The sequence below is a fragment of the Podarcis pityusensis genome (assembly GCF_964106645.2).
Source record: "Podarcis pityusensis genome assembly, chromosome: 6".
Lineage (NCBI taxonomy): Eukaryota > Metazoa > Chordata > Lepidosauria > Squamata > Lacertidae > Podarcis > Podarcis pityusensis.
Genome location: NC_138030.1, coordinates 18,284,376 through 18,311,317, shown reverse-complemented (window position 1 = coordinate 18,311,317; position 26,942 = coordinate 18,284,376). Strand labels below are relative to the sequence as shown.

The window sequence follows — 26,942 nt, the reverse complement described above, 5'->3', positions numbered from 1 at the left end:
GAAGTGAACATCCAAGTTTAAAAGCTCAACTAAGATTTGTATTTGTTTAAAATTGCTCTCGAGTGATCGCTGTAAAATGGAGAAATAATTTGGGTTCTTTAACAGCACCATCAACTTAAATGTGATTTCCATTTTAAAAAATTGATCTGTGCTCGGACAGTAGACCTATGTCTCAGCAACACACCAACTATAATGTGTGCAGACTGTCCAAGCAGGAAATACTCAAAATTTGAAGGTATCGTATGCTTGAGAATTGCCATGGGCAGTCTTGAAACTTCAGAGGCGATCCGTTTTGAAAATGTAGCCTATTTCTTGAAAAACCTTGATTTTGTGTCCGCGTGCCTGTGCTTGACACTTAATTGCTAAATGGCAAATGATTATTTTATTTGATTACCAGCGCTTATTTTTAATAGCTGAGTGGCATCGCTGAACTTTATTGAAATGCAGACCGTGCTAATGTCTATTCTTGGAAGGCGATCGCCTTGCTCTTTCATAGATGCAACTTCCTTAAGATTGTTTGTTTGTTTCCAGGTGAAAGAAATAGAGGAGTCTATAGAAGAGATGTTAATAAGACTGGATGAGTTCTGTGGCATGACTGATCTGGTATGTACTTAGCTCCACCTCTGTAGACCTTGAACACTGTAACTGTTGTCTCTGTTTGGCTCCTGTGGAGGCCATCTTGTGAGTGTTTCAGAAGCCATGCAGGCAGCTCAGGCAAGGCAGCAGGCAGCTGTGGTGACGGGAGGGAGGGAACACGCTCTCTCTCTCTCCCTCTCTTCCCGAGGCAGCCATCTTGATTACAACCTTCCCTGAAATGGTTTTTTATTACAGCGATGGTTTAGCCACAAGGTGGCACTCTGGCGCACTAATATTTAAGGGCCTAGACTAGTGCTCTCCGCTTGTAAATTTAATGTGCTCCTTACAACACACACACGCACATCGAGGAACCTAGATCATCCCCATGCCTTTCTGGCTTTTGTTGTTAAAGCACTCTGACAGGTTCATCTCCACACACACACACACACACACACCCATTCTGTATGTTCCCTCTTCTAGATTTCCAGAGAGGTTAAAGTCTGGTGGCATTCAGTACAACAGGTACCCAAAGGTCATTTTGGGAAAAGTTGCTTGTTAGCACTGCTGCCCTTATTATTTGGTGGGGTCGCAAAGCGCACTTCTCAGGAGGTTCCATGCTGACCTGTCACGATGATTGGCGTCCCCCCAGTTGATGGTTTAAGACTTGGGGTGGGGTGGCTGAATAATAGCTTTGATAATAATGCAGTCATCTGGTTGCCACAAGGTGCAAACTCATTTGAGACAACAAAATAGTGATAAGCTGCAATTGATAAGAATGCTATCAGCATCTTTCCTCACCACTGCTGTATATGCAGTGCGGTTGGAAATGCTTAGGAGAAGTGGAATTGCTGTATGTTGTCACAGCAGCCCAACTTGGCCCCTTTTTTAGTAGGAATTAGTTAGGAAAGTGCAAATGAAGAAATGTCTCAAACCCACCCAAAGCAGAAATGCTGCAGCAGATCTTCCCAAGAAAGACATCAAATATTTTTGTAACATAATTAGTACAGTGGTACCTCCGGTTACAAACACTTTGGGTTACAGACTCCGCTAACCTGGAAGTAGTACCTTGGGTTAAGAACTTTACCTCAGGATGAGAACAGAAATCGCGTGGCGACCTGGCAGCAGCGGGAGGCCTCATTAGCTAAAGTGGTACCTCAGGTTAAGAATGGTCTTCCAGAATGAATTAAGTCCATAACCAGAGGTACCACTGTATGCTGAAACAGTAAGTTAGCTTTCTGTTTAACTATTGATACAGTGGTACCTCGGGTTACACACGCTTCAGGTTACATACGCTTCAGGTTACAGACTCCGCTAACCCAGAAATAGTGCTTCAGGTTAAGAACTTTGCTTCAGGATGAGAACAGAAATCGCGCGGCAGTGGGAGGCCCCATTAGCTAAAGTGGTGCTTCAGGTTAGGAACAGTTTCAGGTTAAGAACGGACCTCCAGAACGAATTAAGTACTTAACCCGAGGTACAGCTGTATCTGGCTTCTGCCACCTCTAAATTCCCTGTGACAGCTGCAGCTCACAAAATCCTTATTTCCCACTTACCTGGAAGTAAGCCTCACTGAATTGAATGGAAGACACTTTTGAGTAATCATGGATAGGGTTGTGATACTAGTCTAAATGTTTACATAAGTTGGAAAACAGTTGTGTGATTTGAAGAATCAAAACAACTCTCCATAGGTGAGTAAGTTAAAATCCTACTTCTTTTTAAATCTGATTTTTGGTTTCCAGTGCAGTTTTGCCATTGTTTTCAACACTATCACATGCAGACAGCATTTTTACACTGCCATCATTTCAAAATTTTGCTTAACAGTAACAAGCAAAACTGTGGGTAAAAACTGTGGTAACTGTGGGTAAAAGCCTCAGCGCCTAGGGCTTGCCGATTGAAAGGTCGGCGGTTCGAATCCCCGCGGCTGGGTGCGCTCCCGTTGCTCGGTCCCAGCGCCTGCCAACCTAGCAGTTTGAAAGCACCCCCGGGTGCAAGTAGATAAATAGGGACCGCTTACTGGCGGGAAGGTAAACGGCGTTTCCGTGTGCTGCGCTGGCTCGCCAGATGCGGCTTTGTCACGCTGGCCATGTGACCCGGAAGTGTCTTCGGACAGCGCTGGCCCCTGGCCTCTTAAGCGAGATGGGCGCGCAACCCCAGAGTCTGTCAAGACTGGCCCGTACGGGCAGGGGTACCTTTACCTTTACCTTAACAAGCAAAAACAGTAGAAGGCAACACTGACTATTGCAGCAGGAGAAAATTACAGTGGAGGTTAAAAGCCTGGGAATCTAAACAACATCTGCATTCTTGCCAGGCAAACCTCCATAGGGAGAGGGCTCTGCAAGCAACTTGTCACAACTAAAAGGGCCCTCTCCCATTTGCTTCAAATGGTGGCGGCAGCACCCAGAGGAAGGCCTTTGGGGAAGATTTTAGTGTACAGGCTGGTTGATGTAGGTGAAAGCATTATCCAGGTCCCAAGCCATGTAGGGCTGCCTTTAAAGGTACGTACCAGTGCTTGGAATTGCGCAAACCACTATTTTTGGGACTTTAAAGTTATGTTGCTCATAACAGCTGGAACAGGGGCAATGTTGCTTACTCCCCCGTTACTGATTTAATATTTCAATGAATGCTGAAAATTGATTCAACTCTGCAAGTGGCCAAAGGTTTATTCTGATCAATCTTATTATAGTGCTTTAGGTTTCAATTTTGGAACTGTTCAAACAAAATGGTTAAAGTTTGTGGCTCTGTAATATTTTTGCAAGTTTCAGGGCCACTGAAGGAATAGCCACTTCTTTTTTCATTTTCCCTATAGGGAAAGTTTAATTGAAACTTTTGCCTGTACTGAGTTTTGAGGTACACTTCATTTTATTGGCATTTCAGCTATTTAAAACTTTCAAAAATCACTTAAGTTGGTTCAATAAACTGAGTGTTCCCTCGAGACCCCCCCCCCCCAAATCCCTTTCTTCAATGGGGGTGTTTGCTTGCTTCATCTTTGCTCTACCCATGAAAACATTTTTAGAGAATCTGAAGTATGAATAATTAGGCTGTATACAAATTATTGACCTGATCTGGCAGCATCAAAGCATTATGCTTAGTCTGCTGAATTTGTGCTTGGCAGTGCTAAATACCTGTAGTGGCAGCTTCCTTTCAGCAGTGTATGAAATAGTATCCAATAAAATTTCATGTCATCTTTCAGATTCATTCCAATTTTTGCACATAAAAACAAACCAAGGAATTTATAGTCTTCTGTTTGTTGTCATGAAGAAATGGATGCATCGTTTTAATTAGTGAGTCAATAAAACATTCTACATTAATTTGTTTCACTGCTTTCGGTATCCTGCTTCTCTGGGTATGTTTAGTTGTTACAGTTATTGGGCTCAATGATTCTTTATATATTTGCATAAATTTGTTGGTTCCTATGATTTATGAGAATCCTAACTTCAAACAATCTTTGGGCAAAGATGTGGCTGAACTGAGAGTGCTGGTTATATAAATATATAAAATGAGATCCATCACATTAGACATGTATGACATCAGATTTTCTTTACACGGCCATACATTTTTATCAAATTCATGTATTTGTAGATGTGAGAGCCTTGATCAGCAGGGTGTGTGAAACAGAACTAATCAGCAAAGTCTCATGTTTTGAGGGTTTTAAAAAACAGCCTACTGATGTAATGATTTCTAGCCCAGGGAAGCTAGATTTGCTGAACGTAGTAAACCTGGTGAGACTTATTTCATTTAATCTACGAAGCAGAAGGATTTAGATATAGAATGGCACACTAGATTGGTCTATACCTAAGCCCATCTGGTCATCCATCAGTCATGTTTTGGGATCTCTACATCTTCGCTTTCGTTTTTTTGGGTTCCCTCCTGATGGTTCGGCATAGGGTTCGCCAACTGGGATCTGTAGACCAAAACGTCAGGAGGCCGCTGGATCTGTGAAGGCTCTTTTAGTGTTACATGTGAGCCAGTCTTGTGTTTTTGAAGTTGACTTGTTTCCACCAACCGTAATTAAGACTACAGTAGTACCTCTGGTTACGAACTTAATTCGTTCAGGAGGTCCGTTCTTAAACCAAAACCGTTCTTAACATGAGGCGCTGCTGCTGCATCTCTGGCACACGACTTCCGCTCGCATCCCGGGGCAAAGTTCGCAACTAGGGACATCTACTTCCGGGTTAGCGGAGCTCGTTACCCAAAGCATTTGTAAGGAGGACGGTACGTAACCCGAGGTTCCACTGTACTACAGTTTGCCTGAGTGTGAATGTCACAGCAAACTGGTTGGTCTAAAACAGAAGTGAAAATGTCCAGAGTAACTGTTGCAGCCATGCTGGCTGGGAAGGGCAGTGTGTACAAGCTCGAGGCTCACTGCGGGAAATATGTAGACACAAAAGAGGAAAGGGAAAATAGAACCGTCATTCTGTCTCAACACAGGCAGACACATGCACCAGCACACACAAAGACTTTACTGCCTTCTCTCCTGTGTCAGATCAGTGGGACAAAAATAATGTGGGCAAGAAGAAACAAAAATATGTTTTTCTAAAAGTATTTTGAAGTGACAGATCACCTCCTTTTTATAAAAAAAATCAAAGGCATTCTCCCTCATGTAGTAGTGGCAACTTCTTCATACTGGTTGTTTCCCTGATAAACACAGAACCCTCTGCTCTCTTCTCACCCACCCACCCAATACCAATTGGGATAGTTAGGAGGACCTACCTTGCTCAGTTTGTTTTGGTTACTCCCAGGGAAAAGGGATTATGTTATTTTTCAAGAACCTGCCATGGGGGAAGGGAGGAGAGGAGAGAAGAAAAGATCCCATCAGAGTTCACAACACTCTCTCTTTATCTAAGAGGGGAGGATAGAATGGAATTTCTTTTTTAGCAAAGGGGGTGCAAGGGTGAGGAGTAAATAAGGGCTTGCTGCATATTTCTATGTTGGTTTCTTTGTTGGTATGGTTCTTAATTCAACCTGCTAATCTCTGGCAAAAAGGTGTTCTATTTCTTGAGGAACAGATTTCTGCATTGCAGGGCGTTGTACTAGATGATCCTCGTGGTTCCTTCCAACAGTATAATTCTATCATTCTTTGATTCTTATATATTTCTGCATCTGGAGGAAGATGCCCGTTTTGACCTTATAGGGCTTACCTGTAGTGTTCTTGTGTAGATTAATATCTCCTTGTTTTGTCTACATTTCAAACTTCATTTCTTTTCAATGTACTTACGTTGGCTTTGCAAAAGGCCTTTTGAGGTTGCTTCTTTCAACATTAACAAGCAACCTTCGCTTGCTTATCTTTGGTAAATTAAGGGTCAGTTTCTAACCTCTGCCCCGTTTCCTTGTCCTTGAACCAATGATTTTTAAATATTTCCAGAGAGTTAGCCATGCTTGTTTGCTGCTGCAAAAACAACAGAGTTCTGAAGCACCTCAAATACTAACATTTTTATTATAGCATAAGATTTCATGGATTAGAGTTTATGCCAGGGGTCAGCAAACTTTTTCAGCAGGGGGCCAGTCCGCTGTCCCTCAGACCTTGTGGGGGGCTGGACTATATATATATATTTTGGCGGCGGGGGAGGGGGGAATGAGCTAATTCCTATGCCCCACAAATAACCCAGAGATGCATTTTAAATAAAAGCACACATTCTACTCATGTAAAAACACCAGCCAGGCCCCACAAATAACCCAGAGATGCATTTTAAATAAAAGGGCACAGTCTACTCATGTAAAAACACGCTGATTCCTGGACTGTCTGTGGGCCGGATTTAGAAGGTGATTGGGCCGGATCCAGCCCCTGGGCCTTAGTTTGCCTATCCATGGTTTATGCCATAATAACTTTGTTTAGTCCGTGAAGTGCTCTGTTGCTTTTGTAAATGTTTGGACAACAAAGACCTGGTTCAAAGGGATGTCAAATGGTGATGATACCACCTTTGTCTGCTTCATCTTTTGTTGGTGTAAAGCAGGGTGGGAAATGGGAGGCCCTCCAGATGTTGCATAACTACAATGCCCACTGTCCCTGACCATTGGCCATGCTAGGTGGAACGGATGGAAGCTGGAGTCTGACAACATCTGTAGCGCTTCAGGTTCCGCAGTGCTATAGTAAAGAATATGTTATCTTAACGTTATTCAGAGTCTTCACTGGATAGCTTTGAAGGCAACTAATTGTCAGTTAGAGAATGCCCAATGGTCACTTGATACGCATGGCATTCATTCTCCTACAAGGGTGAACGGAAAGCCAAATAGCTGTATTGTTGTGTGAAAACATGTGTTTTTTTTTGTTGCAAATGCATGTGCCCAGATTCAAAAGCAAAGGTAGGGAAACAGTGGTCCTCTCAACGTTGTTGTACTCCCATCAGGTAACAGGAGATGTAGTGCAGCAACATCTGGAGAATATTTTCATGGTTCTCAATTCATAATGGAGCACTTGATACTGTAGCATCATTGAGGATATGTAGGTGTGGACTGAACGGGAGTCCATCAGGAGATTTATACGTATAAGCTAACTTTCTTAAGGAAAGTGCACAGTACTGATATAATAAATAAAACACCGTAATAGTACTTCAGTTTCTAAATAGTGAGTGAAATATGTCTGGTATTTATTGTTAGTGCTTTCTGATACAGATTTTTTCCCCTTTGTCTATACAGATTAGAAGCAATACATCCCAACTCTTGGACGAGGCAATTCCACTAATTAAAGCCAAGGTGATAGAAATGAACAGCATTTATACCAAAGTGGATAAGCTAGAGGTTTGTTATCACATCAAGTAATTGTCCCAAAGAATATGCATGTGAAAGTTCTTTTCTGCGTTTGTGTTGAAGATTTAAAAGTGAGCCTAGAAATCTGGTGCACATGCCTAGAAACATGAAAACATTATTCAGCTCTCTGCAGGACTGACACGATGAAGCTTTTAATTCTTGTTGCATGTTTTTTGAACGCTGTGAAGAGGTCAGTGAAGCATCAAACTAAAGCCTAGAACATGCAGAGTTGCAGTAATATAATGCTTTTGTCAGCCTCCCCCCCCCCAAAACAAACAAACCAGGTAATAAAAACTCAGGTAAATACAATCTGCAGTCTTTGAAATCTTCATAGCTATTGGCTACAAGAACTGGGTTCAGTAGATTGAAATGAGACCTCTTAGGCCATTGATTCATCCATGGGACATTTATAAATATTCTAACTACTCAGAAGTGTTAGAATTTACATACGGGGCCCAAGGGCACTTTGAGGAGCGTACAGTTCATTTGTGCTACCTGATGCCTTCTCTGCTGAACCAATCCTGAAGTCAACTGATAGACTGAAAATGTGAATGTTCTATGTATGTGATACAGTGGTACCTCGGGTTACATACATTTCAGGTTACAGACTCCACTAACCCAGAAATAGTACCTTGGGTTAAGAACTTTGCTTCAGGATGGGGACAGTAATCGTGCTCCGGCGGTGAGGCAGCAGCAGGAGGCCCTATTAGCTAAAGTGGTGCTTCAGGTTAAGAACAGTTTCAGGTTAAGAACGGACCTCCAGAACGAATTAAGTACTTAACCCGAGGTACCACTGTAGTCGCGTGTGAATGGTTTTGTTGAGAGGTGGGCATGTGTGCATATATGTATTATGAGGATTGTGTGTATGAATATAAATGAATACAGATAAGGTATTGCATACACACAAACATTCATAGATCTTCTTTTACTCTGTTAGGTAGCAAATCTGCCTGCTTCTCTCTTCCACAGTGCATGTGTGTTGTGAATGCCGGATGTTTATATGAGGGAAGGTTATGTGACTTAACAGAATTATGTTCTCTTTTTAACAAGCCACATTCTTGTAATGGCTGTGAGGAAGTCTGCTTCTGCAGCAAAACATGGCACTATACATATGGCATTGTTTAATATCACTTTCAGTGACTCACAAGTCTTTGTGTTATCAGGACTGTAAATTCTTAAATTTCAAACCCAACCTCTGTGTGCACTGATGGAAATTCTTCCTAGCACAATTGTGTTTGGAAAGTTAACATTATTGATGTGTATATGATAGTTGAAGGAACCTATTTGTATTTCTTATTATATTCTATTAGATTTGCATAGTTAATTAAAGCATTTGAAAGTGCCCATGCAAAAGTCTACATCTGTAAGCAATCCACTCATAGGTGGCAAGTGTAGTCAGATCTTCAGTCCTTTTAATAAATGGATCTGCACATTTATCTTTCTAGTGCAGCAATACCAGTCTTTTGGCCATAGTAAGGGCACAGGGAATTCATTGATGAATTCATTAATTGCTCAGCCCAGACACTGAGGTCCTCCTCCAAGGGTCTTCTGCTGGTTCCCTCACTGTGAGAAGCGAAGTTACTTGGAGCCAGACAGAGGGGCTTCTTGGTAGTGGCACCCTCACTGTGAAATGTCCTCCCATCAGATGTCAAGGAGAATTAGGAGGTTTTTGATGCTTGATGTTTTTATTATGCTTTTAGATATGCTTTAAGGTATTATTATTAATATTAATGTCCAGTTGTCAAATTCCATATAGTAGGTATGTAGTTCAAAAGAATATTATCCTCTGAACATTTTAGCTTTTTTCATACACTCCTGTTTACATAATCCACTACTTTCTCCCAAAACCTAGTAAGTATAGGACATTGTAAAAACATGTATTTCAAAGAAGCACTATCCTTATTACATCTCCAAGAAAATGCTGTTTTCGACAATCCTTTTCTGTACAGATGTAGTGGAGGCCAATAAATTCTAAGTATTATTTTCTGTTGTATACATAGTAATTTTGCTTGGACTAGGAGGAGAATTGGTACAGCCCTCTTCATTTCACATGTCGTGCAATGATTTAGCATGACCGTTGCTCACAAAAAACTACTCTGAGTTATTGGAAGAAGCAGGGACTCTGGAGAGATGTTCTTAAAGCTGGGATATAAAACTGGGGCAGCACTAAAACCAAGTTAAAAAAAGAGACTGTTTAGCTTTATTTCTGTTTAGGGAAGCTTTTAATGTTTAACAGACCATTGTATTTTAATATTTTGTTGGAAGCCACCCAGAGTGGCTGGTGAAACCCAGCCAGATGGGCGGGGTATAAATAAATTTATTATTATTATTATTATTATTATTATTATTATTATTATTCTCCTCTTCCGGCATGTCTAGGCATTTGTGAAAATGGCAGGACACCATGTCTCTTTCCTAGAAGAACAAGTCCTCAAGGCAGAGAAGGCTCATGCCATCTTTCCCTACACTGTGCAGAAGCTGTTTGGCTCAGTAGCTACACCTTCATTTAAAAAAGTAAGTGTCAAAGTTCTGTGATGCGTTGGAGGAGGGGGGGATGCCTGTTGAAATAACCTCCTTACAGTTATCCCATTCATCTGGTGTTACTCTTTCTTTATATTTATTTATTTATTTAGAACATTTTACCCCAATCTTCAGCCAAAAAAGGGCTCCCAGAGTGGTTTGCATACAGTGGAATAAAACAATGAAATTATTAATTGCTAACAGGGTGTTGTGGAATATTGCTATGTGCTTCTTTCTTCCCTGGAATTGATGCTTTTTGGCAGTGGGTGGAGAAGCACTTTTAGAGACATGGAGCCCTGTTTAGAATTGCAATTTGTGGCCTCAGATGCACCACCCACTTACATCTTAAGTGCCAACAAAATGATTATTCGGTCCATCATACCACTGCTAGAATTCAAGTCCGCAGCAGTTTGTGAACCTGAGACATTGGGATACAACCTCTATTTCGACCACAAAAGGATGGCTCATATCACTTACCCAAGTAATCTTGAGTTATGTACCTTACACACCTCCATTTCTTAATCACCAATTAGTCTCTTTCCATGCCACGTTGTGTGCAGGCATCGCAAAGGCAACCCAAGAAACTATTATCTATCTATTTACAATTTTTTATCCCACCTTTCATCTAAAGAAAGCCCTTATGAAGATAAAACCTAATAGAAATGAAACAAAATTTATAAATTTTAATAAATTCATTAGATCAGAAGAGCAGTAAAAAAAAAGAGAACTCCTAAAAGTACGGGAGAATAGGACAGACTACTCCCTGGCTCCCAAAAGAGAGGAATGAAGGCATGTAGCAAGCATGTAGAGTTTCATAAAAGGTCATCTCTCTAATAGTCATCTCCCTAATTTCTGAAGAGAAGGGTCCCCAGAAGCTGACATAATTTGTCAAATCAGGTTCATGTGGCAGAAGATGGTCTTTACGTACTGTGGTTCAAGCTGTTTAGCACTATAAATATTGCAACCATTTCTTTTACTTGAGTTCAGAAACAACCCAGAAGCCATTGACAAATCTTTAACCAGTGGAGTAACGTTTTCGTAGCAGCCAGTGCTGGTTAAAAGGTTGGCTGCCAAATTTGTTGACAGTACAAACACTTTTCAGAGATAGCCGCATGTATAATTCATTGCAGCAGTCTATCCTGGATTTTGTTAGAGCACAGTAAGCTGTTGCCAGGTCATCTCTGTGGTGAGATGACTTCATATTCAGGTTGTTTGCAGGTGAATGTGGTTTTGTTCTGTTCCTTGCTAATGACTCATTTTGCCGTGCTCTTAAAAGCTCTGCCATCTTCTTTAAACAGAATAGAATTGTGGACAGATCTCTTATAGTTTAAAATATAATGTATTTCCTACAAATTGGACGCAGGTGGCGCTGTGGGTAAAACCTCAGCGCCTAGGGCTTGCCGATCGCATGGTCGGCGGTTCGAATCCCCGCAGCGGGGTGAGCTCCCATCTTTCGGTCCCAGCTCCTGCCCACCTAGCAGTTCGAAAGCACCCCTAAGTGCAAGTAGATAAATAGGTACCGCTTTATAGCGGGAAGGTAAACGGCGTTTCCGTGTGCTGCGCTGGTGCTGGCTCGCCAGCTGCGGCTTAGTCACGCTGGCCACATGACCTGGAAGTGTCTCCGGACAGCGCTGGCCCCCGGCCTCTTAAGTGAGATGGGCGCACAACCCTAGAGTCGGACACGACTGGCCCGTATGGGCAGGGGTACCTTTACCTTTATTTCCTACAAATACATTTGAAAGAGTTGTAGAAAGGTGAACTTTTTGAGGGTTATTTTCACCTTGAACTTTAAAGCAATATGTCTGCTTTACAATCCTGTTTAATTTTCTGAAGTATATACACAAAATATAAAATGTGGTGACAGTGATAATAATACAACAAAACAACAACACCACAAACTGGCTTATAAGTATAAACCAAATTTACTAGAATAATAGCTAGAATAGAGATAGACCTACAACCATTCAAACAACAAACATACTAAGGTGCCATGTGCAAGATAAAGCCTGGAGATACTGTAAACATGGAGTGGATAAATGTACAACTCTTATCTTAACAAGTTACAAGTACAGTAAACGTTATACAGACAGAATAAATGAACCGTTCAACAAGTAGCGTAAGTCCAATCACGGAATGGCAACCCCATGCCACCACAACGGCAAGGGTAGCACACTGGGGAATATGAAAAAGTTTTTCAGAGCTGTTTTTCAAAGATTGAACTGGATGAGATGTTCTTCAATGGGTCTTGAGTTGGAAACACAAAGCCGTGTACATGGATCAATCACGGGAAGGCAAATCTGGTCCTAATTGCACAAATGGTACTGCCTACATATAACAGCCCACAAGCACAGCGGATACAATATACACAGTTTTTAGTTGAACAATTTTTGAACTGTTGCAAGACCAGAATTTCTGAGCATAGGTCCAAAATACATAACATGTGTTTAGACTCCCCATTAGTCCAGCATTTCCAGCAAGCAGCCCATACAGAGAATGATCTGAGGGTTTTTTTATCTTGTGGACCTTTAAAAAACTACCTTTTAGAACTGTAGATATACGAAGAGCCTTGTTACAAAAGGAGTATAAATTAATATTTCAATTAGGAACCTTATATCCAAAGGGTTTGAATACTGAATTCGATCTAGGATGCTATGTATGAGTTAATATGTATACTGTTGTTTGGTTGTAACAGAAAAGTGATGCTGCACCTTTAACCATGTAATCATGTGATGATTGATTCTATACACCTGTATTGTATTTAACTGCTTGTTATGAGTCTGAACACTAGCTGTGCCTATGAATACCTCCTTTATCCTGAGCAAACCATTTTGTAAGATTGGGTAAGGTACAGTATGAGACTGATATTTTCTAATTTTTATGGTTTACCACACATTGTAATTGGAGTGCTATTTTGTACCATGCAGCTTTTCGGACTGATGTAGCATGTAGCGAAACCTGTAATATATCCGGAGAACAGGTCTCCTTTTGCCCACTTGCCTTATTCTCACCAGGGTGGTGGCTTTGATTTGCCTTCCCCTGATTGATCCATGTATACGGCTTTGTGTTTCCAACTCAAGACCCATTGAAGAACATCTCATCCAGTTCACTCTTTGAGAAACAGCTGTGAAAAACTTTTTCATATTCTCCAGTGTGCTACCCTTGCTGTTGTGGCGGCACGGGGTTGCCGTTCCGTGATTGGACTTAGGCTGCTTGTTGAACGGTTCATTAATTCAGTCTATAATGTTTATTGTACACGTAACTTGTTAAGATAGAGTTGTACATTTATCCCCTCCATGTTTACAGTATCTCCAGGCTTTGTCTTGCACATGACACCTTAGTATGTTTGTTGTTTGAATGGTTATAAGTCTATTCTAGCTATTATTCTAGTAAATTTGGTTTATACAGTACTTATAAACTGTAAGTTTGATGTATCACAGTATTTTAATATTTTTTTGGAAGCCGCCCAGAGTGGCTGGGGAAGCCCAGCCAGATGGGCGGGGTATAAATAAATTATTATTATTATTATTATTATTATTATTATTATTATTATTATTTATTATTAGCCAGTTTGTGGTGGTGTTTTGTTGTATAATTTTCTGAAGTGCCAACACAGAGGTCAGTTAATGCAAAATCATTGCTACTGCAGTGATACTTAAAATGGGCTTCTAGTTGAAGTTATGTTGCTCACGGCACATTCATACAGCTGCATAACATGTTTTTGGTACAGCACCCAACTCTGGAAATGCAGAAAGAATGCCATTTTTGCATACTAGGCTAAGAGTTTTGCTTACATAGGGCTGCCATGCAAATGGAAAATCTATATTAGCTAAAATGTACTTTCAAGTTAAAAAACCTTCTGCATTTCCCTCCACGTTAGCAACATTCACACAATAGTAGGAGAGAATCTCAGAGTTTATGGTCACACATGAAAAGAACCTTTGAACTGGTTAGCAGAAAATTTAGTATTTTCAGGTTTCTCATCACATAGTTACTGAGTATTTGAAGGCAGTCAACAGAATGTTTTAATTGTCTCAGTTGAAAACTATTGTTTAGTTTGATCTCAGCAGTGGTTGGTGGGACATGCCTGACTTCCCAATGCTGAGCATTGCTGCGGCTTGCTGAGAGGGATAGTAGTGGAGATCAGCTCGATGTAGGTGTGGTGGCAGGAGCATCAGATTGGATGATAACACCTGATCAATGAATGATGAACTTTTATGTGTGAACTTGTGCAAAGTTACCACTGCATGAACCTCACCACGTTGACTTACGGTGTCTGTGTGAAACCCTAGCCTTAGGTTTACTGTCGCTTGTAGGATTAGAAGCAAGTCCAACATTTAAAGGTTGCATTTTTATTTTATCCTTCCGCTAAAGAATTCAAAGCAGTGTGCAATATTTTCTGCTTTTTCTGTCAACAGAGATAGATTAGGTTTCTTGTTCACAATATCATACTAGCTAAACCACATTAGAGACAGAAAAGGTCATCTGGGCTGTAACAGCTAGGTCAGAAATCCTAGTTCAGTTGACTTTGAAAGTTAGTTTTAAAACTTACCTAGCTGTTGCATTGAATTGCAACTGAATGAGTAAAATGTTTTGTTGAAGCCATTGGAACATTTAAGGAACTAGATTTGAGGTTGACTTTGGAGCATCCACACATGTACATGCAAAACAGTGTAAGACAGCACAACAGTTGAATCTTTCTGATTGCTCACAAAAGAAAAATATTTATCCCAGTCCACCAGAGCACTAGATGCAATAGTATTTTGCAACTGGCGCCACCTATGTTGGAAATTATTGCTTTTGATTTGCTTTTGAATTATTGCTAAATGCATTTGACATTTAGAGGACGATCACTCCCCCATATATGTAGGACATTGTTCCTTTCTATTTGTGCAATGATTCCGCCCTTTTCTCTTCATTATTTCACTAGCTAATCTTTTCAGTGAGAGATCAACCATGCAGGTATGTAATCGAAATTCTAATATGGCTTTTACACTATTTTGGAAGCTTATTCAACAGCTGAATATAAATGTTAATAAAGTAGACAAAGCACTCAATGATAATTTTTGTTTGTATTCTGCTAAGTTTTGGTTTTCACACATACAATAATTTGCAGTCTCATCTCCTTAAAGCCCATCGTCTTAATTCTCCCAGGTTAAATGGAATGTTATCTCACCTCCCATTTTACCCACACAACATCCCTGGGAGGTAGGCAAGACAGAAAAATAGTGACTGGTCTGAAGACTTATGGCTAAGAGTGGATCAGAACCAGAGCTGTCCTTTTTCCAGCCCAAAGGTTGCATTCCCTCATGAGTGGAGAGCCCCCTACAAGCCCCAAGAACCAGATAGAAGGACCTGGACGGCCTCATTTGGCCCCTGGCCTTCAGGTTCCCAACCTGTCCTATATGGTTGGACATTCTAATACTACAATATACTGCAGATATTTGGTAGCACTGTGGCCATGTTAAGTTGTTCATATTTTGGAGCCCTGTCCATAATACGTAGATGCTTGTTATCCATATTTCAGTGAAGGAAGAACTGTCTGTCTGAACAAAATCCCATGTGTCATCAGTTTGAAAAATAACTTTGTGTTTTGGGAGGAAGGGCTTCTTAAGGCAGCACATGAAGGTTTTTGAATTACACAAACATTGTATGCCAAAAAAAACCCAACCTTAGTTTGAAGTTGTGCTTAGGCTAATAATAAAAAAACCACCACTTGCTTACACGTGGTTGCATGTACTCCCAGTTTTGCCTTAGCTGATGTAATTAGACTGGCCATAATTTTCTAGATTAAAAAGTGGCAGCCCTGTAGCTGGTTAATGCAGGTATGCATCACCTGAGCCCATGCCCCTTTTGCTGTCTCACTGCTGCTGTCACTGCACATATGACACTCTCAAAGATCTGGCTACTTGCCAACAGAAGCTTGTTGATGTCTCTTATCGGGTCACTGGAAAACTGTCAGAGAAGCTGCCTCTGGTGTGCATGAAAAACAGGAGGCTAACAGAAGCAATCTTGAGCAATGCTGGAAACCTCCAGGAAAGAGAAGTAAGGGTTAGGGGTCCTTGTGTGCAATCTATAGAGGAGCTTTTAACAACTTCTGCTGTTGAATACATAAAAGATATTTCTGAGTCATCTTGATCATGGCTGACTCTCACTGAAAGCTGTAACTGGCATGCTACTTCAGGTAACATTTTAGGGTTGGAATACCTCATATTTGTGTAGCCCTGCTCCTAGCTACCTTCCAGACCCATATCTCAGTTCCCATGATTCCCCCCCCCCCAACTTCTGCCCTGTTGCAGTTGTTCCTGTTCCAAGGAGGAATCCAGCAGTAAGTTGCAGTTTCCTAGGATAGCAAATGGGAGACCTAAGTTTCCTTCTCTTCCTCTTCTCAGTTAAACTACTCTGGAGAGGTGGCAACTGGAGGTACATGGCTGGGAACTACAGACAGGTAGCCTCCTCTCCTGTAAATATTCAGATTTTTCACTCACTTGGTGTTTCATAGGCTCTGGTGTTCACTGAAAGGAAATAATCAGAAAATGGAAGACAACAGTTACTTGCTCAGCAGGAAGAGTGAATCTGTGGCTCTCCCGATGTTATTGAACTATAACATCCATCACCCTGACTACTGACCTTGCTGACTTGAGGCTGATAGGTGTTGGAATCCAGCAACATCTTGAGGGCCCAAGGTTCCCACTGCAACTTACTGAGTTGGGCACCAGGACTGGCAAATTATCATCATGTATTCTACATGCCCCTTTGAAGAAGGGTAAGACTATCTTTCTTGTAAAAGTAGTAGTGACTTGGCCTTCCTTTAAAAAAGCAAACCAGTTCCTTAAAAAATATGATCTAGCCAGTTATAGGCCTGTGTCCAGTCTTTAAAGAAGTTGTTTGAGCCGTTGGTAGTAGAGCGACTTCAGATGTGTTTGAAAATAATTGAGGAAAGATGCACTATTTAGTCTGGTATCAGACCTCATTTTGGGGCAGAGAATACATAGGCTGCCCTGGTGAATTATCTGCTCCTGGATATCTACAGGAGGAATACTTTTCTGCTGATCTTCCTGGACCTCTCAGCAGCTTTTCTACAGAGGACCATGCTATTCTAAAGGGTGAGTTGTCCTTTCTGGTATGGGTGTTGGGGGCTGGTCTCTGGTAGTTTTATGGTCCAGTTAAACTGGATATTTGGAGACACAGATTCATAGAATCATAGAGTTGGAAGAGACCACAAGGGCCATCGAGTCCAACCCCCTGCCAAGCAGGAAACACCATCAGAGCACTCCTGACATATGGTTGTCAAGCCTCTGCTTAAAGACCTCCAAAGAAGGAGACTCCACCACACTCCTTGGCAGCAAATTCCACTGTCGAACAGCTCTTACTGTCAAGAAGTTCTTCCTAATGTTTAGGTGGAATCTTCTTTCTTGTAGTTTGGATCCATTGCTCCGTGTCCGCTTCTCTGGAGCAGCAGAAAACAACCTTTCTCCCTCCTCTATGTGACATCCTTTTATATATTTGAACATGGCTATCATATCACCCCTTAACCTCCTCTTCTCCAGGCTAAACATGCCCAGCTCCCTTAGCCGTTCCTCATAAGGCATCGTTTCCAGGCCTTTGACCATTTTGGTTGCCCTCCTCTGGACACGTTCCAGTTTGTCAGTGTCCGTCTTGAACTGTGGTGCCCAGTGGAACTTGGTGCATGGTGTTCCACAAGGTTTAGTTCTTTCACCAGTGCTTTTAAATGTGTAAGTTAAACTCCTGGGAGAGATGTTCCTGAGATTTGCCGTTGGCTGTCATCAATATGCTGATTAGTCTCTATTACATATCTGGAGCCTTTTCTGTCCTTCACCAGTGTGTTTTAAAGCTGGTCAGAAGGATTAAGTAGAACAGACTGAAATAAAATCTAGACAAGTCAGAGAGGATGCTTGTGGAAATTATTGTGCCCTGCGGGTGAGAGTAGAGCTTAAATAAGCCAGAAATTGATGGAGTGGTTGTTACCCATTGGTGCAGGTCTGCAGCTTTGGGATCATCTAGATCAGAAAATAGAATGTAGACTTTTGTTCCATATGTGTTAGAACAGACGTGTGTTCAGTGCTTTACATCAAGTTTCATTTCTTCTTGAAGCCTTTTTGTAGTTTTCTGGAGTGAGGCTTTTTTTCCCTCCATGTGTTATGGAATAGCAGCTAGTTGCAGCTAAACTCTCTATGTGTGCTGTATTCTGGCCTTAAAGAGCCTTGAGGCAATATGCACAACTGCAATACTTTTTTAGCATTCTTTCTCTGTTTATGAAGAGCAGCACATCAGCATTGTATACTGTTGTCTCTTCTCCCCCCCCCCCCCCCCTACTTTTAGCATTCTTCAGGAACTCTGGACCGGAGGTTGCCCTGGCTTCACTAAATATTGGAGAGAGAATCCACTTGTATTGGCTGAAAGGGGTGGTGCAGAAGTGTGCATGTCTTGCTCCAGCGTTCACATTTTTTAAATGCTCAAAAACTTCAATACAGATGCAGCCATCTGATATGCTGTTTATCCATCTGATGTGCAATGCATGGACTTTGCTTTGTCTTTTTGGCAAGGGCATTATCCTGCATAACTAAACACTTTAAAAAACCCACAGATAGTTCTGTTGCTTTTGAGATCACGCTGGCTGACAGAAGGACATCATTTTTACTCAGGAGAACTAGAGAGAACTGTTTAAAACTACAGCTACTAGACAGTTCTGAACCAAGATCCTATGAGACCACTGGCTGCCCATCTCCAGATGATAAAAATGCATGTTTTCAGCTGAACCATAATGAAATCACTAGAAAGGAATGTTACGATCAGATTTCAACGATCCTATTTTGGTGCAATACCAGCCGAGCTGCCTCTAGGGATGGGGGAGAAACTGGATTCAGTATGCATTTAAGATTAATTTACCTAATTTGCACTTACCAAAACACAGCCATTCTTTGAAATTTGCACTTCTAATTTTGCAGCTTCTCCGAACCTTCTCTTGCCAAGTAATGAGTACAAAAATGCATCTACAAATTTCCATATTACTGAAAATAACACAAAAATGCATTATTTTAGGGGAAATTGCTTTGCAAAAATGCATATATTGGGCAAAATTGCAAGCAAATGTATATATCAGGAGAAATTTGCACTAAAATGTTGATGAATTTTTATGAGGACTGTTATTAAAAATGCAGGGTGATGCGGAAATATAGAGAATTGAATTTAAGATTGAAAAATTAACCGAAAATGATAGATCCACCCACCCCTAGCTGCCACTATGCTATAAACCCCCAAATATATTGCTACTTTTCTTTTCCATTGGCCTATTTGACCTATTGTGGAAAGCAGACGAAACTCTACTCAGTCTTGGATTGGATCACATTTTTCTTTGGAATAACTCACCAGAGTCAAATTTGAGAACTTCTCCATGTCAGTTTTGTGCTACATCGGTACAACATTGGCTTGTCCTTCTTCCCCAGTATAGGGTAATTTAGATCTTCAGATCCCTGAAAGGAAAGGAAAGGACTGAGGTGGACTTTGTGACCTAATGTTCCAATCCTCATAACTTTTCTGTGGATGGAGACTGTTATGTGGGGATGCACTGTACATCAAGGCAGTCCAGTTTCTTTGGTGCTGAATCTCTGCAATATGGTATCAAACAATGCATGTGCTTTCTTTATTTTGGACTCGCAGATGTCCATGGAGGCGCAGGTCAATTCTGTGTCCAGGGCAGCTGTCTCCCAGCTCCATCTGGTACTCAGCCTGAGACCCTACCTGCCCATGGACTGTCTTGCCAGAGTGGTGCATGCGTTGGTTATCTCTCGCTAGGACTATTGCAATGCGCTCTACGTGGGGCTACCTTTGAAGGTGACTCGGAAACTACAACTAATCCAGAATGCGGCAGCTAGACTGGTGACTGGGAGTGGCCGCCAAGACCACATAACACCGGTCCTGAAAGACCTACATTGGCTCCCAGTACGTTTCCGGGTACAATTCCAAGTGTTGGTGCTGACCTTTAAAGCCCTAAACTGCCTCGGCCCAGTATACCTGAAGGAGTATTTCCAACCTCATCGTTCTGCCTGGACAAGTGAGATCCAGCGCTGAGGGCCTTCTGGCGGTTCCCTCACTGCGAGAAGCAAAGTTACAGGGAACCAGGCAGAGGGCCTTCTCAGTAGTGGCGTCCTCCCTGTGGAATGCCCTCCCAGCAGATGTCAAAGAAATAAACAACTATTGGACTTTTAGAAGACATCTGATGGCAGCCCTATTTGGGGAAGCTTTTAAGACGGGATGAATCATTGTATTTTAATATTCTGCTGGAAGCCGCCCAGAGTAGCTGGGGAAACCCAGCCAGATGGGCGGGGTATAAATATTATTATTATTATTATTATTATTATTATTATTATTATTATTACAGGAATGTACATTTGTTTCCTAAGTAAATGGTTCAAAGTTAATATTTTTTAAAAATAAATGGTGTCAAGAGCATTGCAGCTATTGACAGTAGTCCATATGAATTTGATATCAGGTCAGTATAATAAAACATATTTTATGTGAATATTGTAACTTTATCTTAGCATTTATTGTGCCTCCCAGTAGATTTGGTAGAGCACAACCCTGCATTCATGTTTCCACCTGGGAGAGTGCCTTATGAATTGCACTGTCAGGCTTGCCCCGTGCTGCATCGATATCTATGAGCTACAACAGGGAAGCATAACTCGTTCCAGAGGAAAGTGGTTGGGAGTCTCCTGCCTTTTCCTGTGTCCCTTTGTAGCTGCTCCTTCTGCTGGGACTGCAGCATGACAGTGTTTTCTGCAGCACTATTGACTTAAGTGTCTGCATATGTTCCAGCCATGCACAGGCAAATTTACAAAGGAAGGGCATTACATTCTTGATCTGGGCCTGGTTGTGAAATCACATAAATTGGGGAACACCCCACTTAATAGGGAGGCCATGCGGGAAGGGGGGTGGGTGGGGAGAGAGAGAGTGAGAGACTCATCCTGGAAATTGCTCAGGGCTGCTGCACAGCTTACCCGCCTGCCTGAGGGCAGGCTGTGAGTGCAGCAGCTGGCCAGGATCGTGCAGAGGCAGGGAGCGCCACTGATCAGTCGAAGGCCACCTTCCCTTGCTCAAACAGCAGTCCCGAGTAAGGGAAGGGCAATTTATTTGTTTATTTCACAGCGTCCCACATAAACGTGGTTGTGTGTGAGTGGAATTCACATAGGGGGCAGAGCTGTAGTTAAATGTCTGGCATTTGGTTGCATGTTCCTGTCACATGAATGGATTCGTTGCTGATGCAGGAGAAGCTAATGTTCTACTACTGTACTTTAACTAGAACAACAGTAGCAAGGATTGTCGTGTTCTGGCACTGATTGCCCTCGATGAAATAAATCAGCGCAGAGCCAACTATGTTTACATTATCATTAAAGATATTCCCTGCTACTTAGCTTCCCCACCCCTCCCTCACCCCGTTTGTCTGCTAGTCATCATTTTATGCTCTGAGGCTAGATCTCTAATTCCGTTTTTCTTTCTCAGTTCCAAATTATATACGGATCTCAAGTCAGTCCCACCACCGCTATTTTGGTTTGTTTTATAGGCGGGGGGGGGGAGAGAGGTTTCTGTCAATTCAAGAGGGATTTCAAATTATGTATGGGGAAAGGTGGGCTTTTTCTTCCCATCATTTCTTCTAGAATTTGGGGCCATCCAGTGAAACAAGGAAAAAAATGTAGTTTTTAAAATGGCACGTAAGTAAACCATGGCATTCACTGTGCAAGTTACAGTGGTGACCACTAGCTTTGATGGCTTTGAAAGGGGATAAGACACATCATAATGCTTATATGCTACCTACAAGTTCAGAGGCAGTATACGTATGAGTTGCAAGGGTACAGCAGTATCAGAGGCTGTTGTCCTGCTTGTGGTCCTAAGGCCTCTGGCAGGTTTCTGTGGGAGACAAGATGCTAAACTCTAGTTCAGCCTTCCTTAAACTCGGCCCTCCAGATGTTTTTTGGCCTACAACTCCCATGATCCCTAGCTAGCAGGACCAGTGGTCAGGGATGATGGGAATTGTAGTCTCAAAACTCCTGGAGGGCCAAGTTTGAGGAAGCCTGCTCTAGTTAGATATGGTCTGATCTAGCAAGGGGGTTCCTAATTTTCAAAAATCTTCTGAATAGACTTGTGGCAAAAGAGGGGAGAAGTTTGTGAATTTAATACGGTTTTATTTTTCTTTAAAGAAAAGTTAACTAAGAATCACTCAATGGTGGGATAGTGTTATTTGGGGTGAGGGTGGGGTGTAACCACTTCTTAAAACGTGACTGCTTAAGCCTTTATTTAAAATGAATTTACTTTTTAATGCAAAAGACAGTTAATCTGTGGAACTCATTGGTACAAGATGTTTTACCTGTGAATGCTGTAACAGGAAATGGTTAGACTTAATAAAAAGTGAGCCTGCTAAGGATCATGCCAGTGGCATTATAGATCAAGTTTCATGACCCACCCAGCAGAACTAGCAAAAGCGTATGAGAGACCTGTGAATCACATGAGTGCTCAAAGAGTTGTGTTAATAACAATAAAGAATTACTTCTAGGAGTTTATAGTATGGTCTGGTATGTTGTTGGAATCGTAATTTGTGGCTAAATGAGCCATATTTTTGAGCCATAATGACACCCCTTAGGTGTCCATTACTTTGTATTTTCCAATTTTGGCTGGAAACTTGCACCCATAATGAAAGCTAATATGTATGAAGAGGAACTCCAGAAACCTCCACCCCAGACACATCTTAAAGTGATACATCTCCTGAAAATCATTTAAGTGATTCATTTGGAAAGGGCAGTGGCACAGCTTTGAGTTTGTGGTGCGCTATAGTAAATACTAAAATTCCCTCCCAGAGTGTATTGGAGCACATCTGCATGGATTGTACAGCTCTGCTTCTAGCTAGGATTTCACTTTAGCCCTGCCTCTCACAGTCTGGTCTGGGGAGTTGATTGCTGCCTTCCTGTCTCGCCCTCCCCCAACTCAACTTCATGCATGCCTCTGGTCAGACCCCTCCTATGCCATTTCCTCAGTGCTGCGGCTGAGTGGCGTTACCACTTTAGGTTAGGTCAGATTAGTCACGTTTTTTTGGACACCTACCACTTTTTAGAAAGGTATTTTAGCAACACTTCTCCAATGCAGTCGCCGTCGCCTTGCTGGAAATAGAACTCTGTTGCTTTTTTGAAATGTTAGGCACTTCATTTTTCAAAGTTTAGAACAAGTTCTGAAAGCGTGTATAGCTATGGGGAGGGGGGCGGGACATCCCACATCTCAAATTCTGGTTCACAAGACAGATTGATAATGGCAAACTCATATAGTAAATTTGCCGTTCTATCTACGGATGCTCATGATGTTTTCAAATATTTGTTCTTGTTTGTTTTTGAGAGAGAGTGAGAGAGATTAGAGAGAAAATTCAAGACACCAATGACTGGAAAGCCTTTGACGTAATTTAAATATTGATGGTTGTTTTTCAGCATGTGAATTCCATCAGTATATTCTTTAGGAAAGATTGCCTGTAATGTTAGGTAATGCCCTGGGAGGGCATGGCGATTTACATTAAATTTAACTTGGAACCTAACATTTACACTTGGGCAAAGACAAACCCAGCCTAATGTGTTACTAAATCCTGTAAATAGATGTATAATTTACAAGTGATGCCATTCAGAAGAAGAACGGGAAGAGTGATAGAATGAGAAGGCTTTGTTGAGGGGTCTGTTTTTAAAGATGTAGGGGAAACACCCCCCCATCTCCTTCCGAACTCTAAAATACCAAGGGCAGCAAAGGGCAAAGATGATACAGCAGAAAGAAGCACAAAGGAATTGCAGGACTGCATTTCCATCCCCTCAACTCAGTTTCAAGTAGCTTTTGGGACACTGCAAGTGGGAGAAAGTAACGTCGAGTAGGAACTTTGTAAAAGTTAAAGTGTATATGGGACACATCATATTTACAAGTTTTACATCCTGCTCCACATTTGCCCTTGTGTTATGTACTGAGTTGAATAGGATCCAAAAGGCAGCAGTCTGATTGGTCCTAGAACAATAGGATTCAGAATGCAGCAGTCTGATTGGTCCTAGAACAATAGGGTCCAGAATGCAGCAGCCTGATTGGTCCACAGGAGCCACCCAATCCAGCTCCAGGTGGAAGTGAATCCGCAACCTGATTGTCCTACAGAAGAATCCTGGAATTAGCCAATCACGTGGGGCCCATTGTGTAAATGATGTATATAAAGCAGACATTCTGGGGGAACTTCCATTCCTCCTCACCACTATGAGCTAAATAAAGAGCATGAAATCCACTCTCGACTCCGAGTATATTTCACCTTGACTGCTGTTGGGTAGCTGTAACTTTTTTGAAAATTTTGTGCTAACTGCATGGAAGCTCAACTTTGCCAATTTTCTACTGCTCTCATGAAACACTTGCAATGTGGCTCTCAGTGCCAAATGCAAGGATCCTTTTGAATTTTGATTGTTAGGGAACAGGCCTGTTGAATTCAAGTCCAGTGCTATTAATGGGACTACTTAAGACTTTGGATATCACACATAGACTGCAGCCTATTTGAACCTTATTGGATCAGGGTGACTAAATGTAAGTTTCCTTTATTTTCTTGGTGGTTGCTTCCATTTGCACACATCTAATGTGTGCCTGCCTTGAAATAGTCATTTGGGCCTCATTGAACTTGATGGATGTGCCTCTCTCTGCTGCTGCTACTACTAGTTTCACACACATCACATCAAATTAGAGCTGGGTTTAAGACCAATATATTTAAGATCTAGAGATGTAAAGCACTGGATGATAACAATTCTTTAGCACAGGGACTCTAACTAAATTAATTTTAGTGTTCTTCTTTTACAAGTTAATTTACAAGCTCATAACGGCAATACCCCCATGACCGCCTCTTCCCATGTGAACCAATCCAGACCCTGCGATCACCATCTGAGCCCTTCTTTATGTGCCTCCTCCATGAGAGGTCCAGAGGGTGGCAACACGAGAAAGGGCCTTTTCTGCATTGGCCCTCAATTTGTGAAATGCTTTCTTCAGGGAGGCTTGCCTGGTACCTTCACTATGCATCTTTAGACGCCGGACAAAAATATTTCTCTTTAACCAGGCCCTTGGTTGATTAATATTCTTTGGCCTTTTAAATGTGTTTGTGGGAGGGGGGTTATTTGCTTTTGTTTTATTATGTATTTTGTGTTGTGCAGCTTGTTGGCAGTCTAGGTGGGGCTTGCTGCACCCCCACTTCTCCGATGTATCAGCTGTCCCTGTTTAGGATTATAAACATCTGGAATCTGTTACTACGAAGGGTGACTGAAGTAATGGAAAAACTACTAAATCGGTTTCCTCTTCTCTGCTTCCCCCTTTGGATTTTCAGGATTTTGACAAAGAAGCAGGAAGGTAAATATGAAAGAGGGCATGCTGATTCAGATTGCCCTGTTCTGCTTCTAAAAAGCTTAATGTGGTAGTAAGAGCACAGAAATACCATTCTTGGACAGTTACACTTTGGCTGATTTCTTTCCCTTCATTCATTTTGCTTACTATCACTATTTTACTCTAATCCCCTTTCCCCTCCCTCTCACTCTCAAGCCGAGAATAGCAACCCTATTCTGAAAGTCATGCTGTTGTTGATGAGACTTGGGATGGAATAAAGGTTCTGATTAGCAATTTATAGCTGTCATTCCAAAACGGTTTGCTGCCATTAGGGAACTCCTATGTAGTGCATCATGAGACTAAATTAAACAAAGGCTCTGGTGAGCCCAAAATATCAACCTTGGAGTAGGGTGCATGTTACACCTATGCTTTGGCCTCAGAACATTTCTAACAAACCCTCACCGGGGGGTGGGGGTGGTAATTCCCCCCCTATTGCAGCATTGTAATTAGAGTATGCAATCACTCCCAATACAGAGATGCAGCAGGATTACCGCTTTCAGAGGAGGCTGTCTGTGTTTGACCATGTAGAAATACAAGTGTGAAAATTGCCTTACATTGAGAGACCAAAGCTCAGTGCAGTCGTACCTTGGATCCCGAACGCCTTGCGAGTTGAACATTTTGGCTCCTGAATGCCACAAAACAGTGAGTGAGTGTTCCGGTTTGTGAACGTTCTTTGGAACCTGAATGGCTTATGCGGCTTCCAATTGGCTGCAGGAGCTTCTTGCAGCCAATCGGAAGCCACGCCTTGGTTTCTGATCGTTTTGGAAGTCGAACGGACTTCCGGAATGGATTCCGTTCGACTTCCAAGGTACCACTGTATCATCTATACTGGCTGACAGCACATCACCACAGTTTTAGAGAGTTCTTTCCCAGCCCTTGAACCTTCTGTGCTTTAGCACTGAGCTCTTATCTTTCCTTAAAGGATGGGGGGCTCCTTTGAGGTGAGAATTACTTATTAGTTTGGATCCCAGGATAACTTAACTTCAGGAAGTTGACAGGAAAGGTTCCCATGCTCCATCTCACCAACCGCTAACCCTACGGACAGGTATTTTGGGGGTCGTGAGTAGTTGCAGAGGGGAAGAGGAGACAGGAGACTTTCTTTCTTTGGGTTTCCTTAAATTAGCTTATTTTAAGATTTAAGCCAATGGCTTCCATTTTAAATCAGAAAAAAGGTGGCATGGCTTTTATCTTTGAGGAACATATTGATATGAGAAACTCACTTTGGGAGGTTATTTCTTTAAAATCTCACATCACATATCTCATTTGTTGCCTGTTGCTGGTGAAGAATTGTGAATTTAATCTTGCTGGGGATTTTAATTAAATTTTACATATTGTGAATCAAAACACTACTTTTGGTGAGGGCAAAGTTTGTATTTCTGTGTCCCATGGTTTTCTATGAAAATGCTATACTTTAGGCTGGCTAGTGATGAACAAATGGCTATGTATTGAATAAAATCATGTTTACATGGCCAAGTTTTCCATTCAGAAGGTTTCTTTTTTTAAAAAAAACACACACCTTTATTCTATCAGTTGTTTAAAGTATTTTAATAGTCAATACCTTGTGAAATTTATGAACAGAGGTTATGAAACTTATCATCTTCCTGGGAAGAAGAGTTCATTTTCAATCTGGTTTTTTTTTCCTTTCAAGACTTCTGTCTAACACCCTTGCC

General features: G+C 41.7%; 1 protein-coding gene across 1 annotated transcript in view; it reads left to right on the top strand.

The window, feature by feature from the left end:
* BCAS4 (breast carcinoma amplified sequence 4) overlaps positions 1-26,942 on the top strand; it is a 52,668-nt gene that overhangs the window by 9,496 nt on the left and 16,230 nt on the right. The window contains exons 2-4 of the mRNA XM_081011642.1: positions 532-603; positions 7,207-7,308; positions 9,697-9,831. Of these exons, the coding sequence (XP_080867768.1) occupies positions 532-603; positions 7,207-7,308; positions 9,697-9,831 (309 nt within the window). The remainder of the gene's footprint in view (positions 1-531; positions 604-7,206; positions 7,309-9,696; positions 9,832-26,942) is intronic.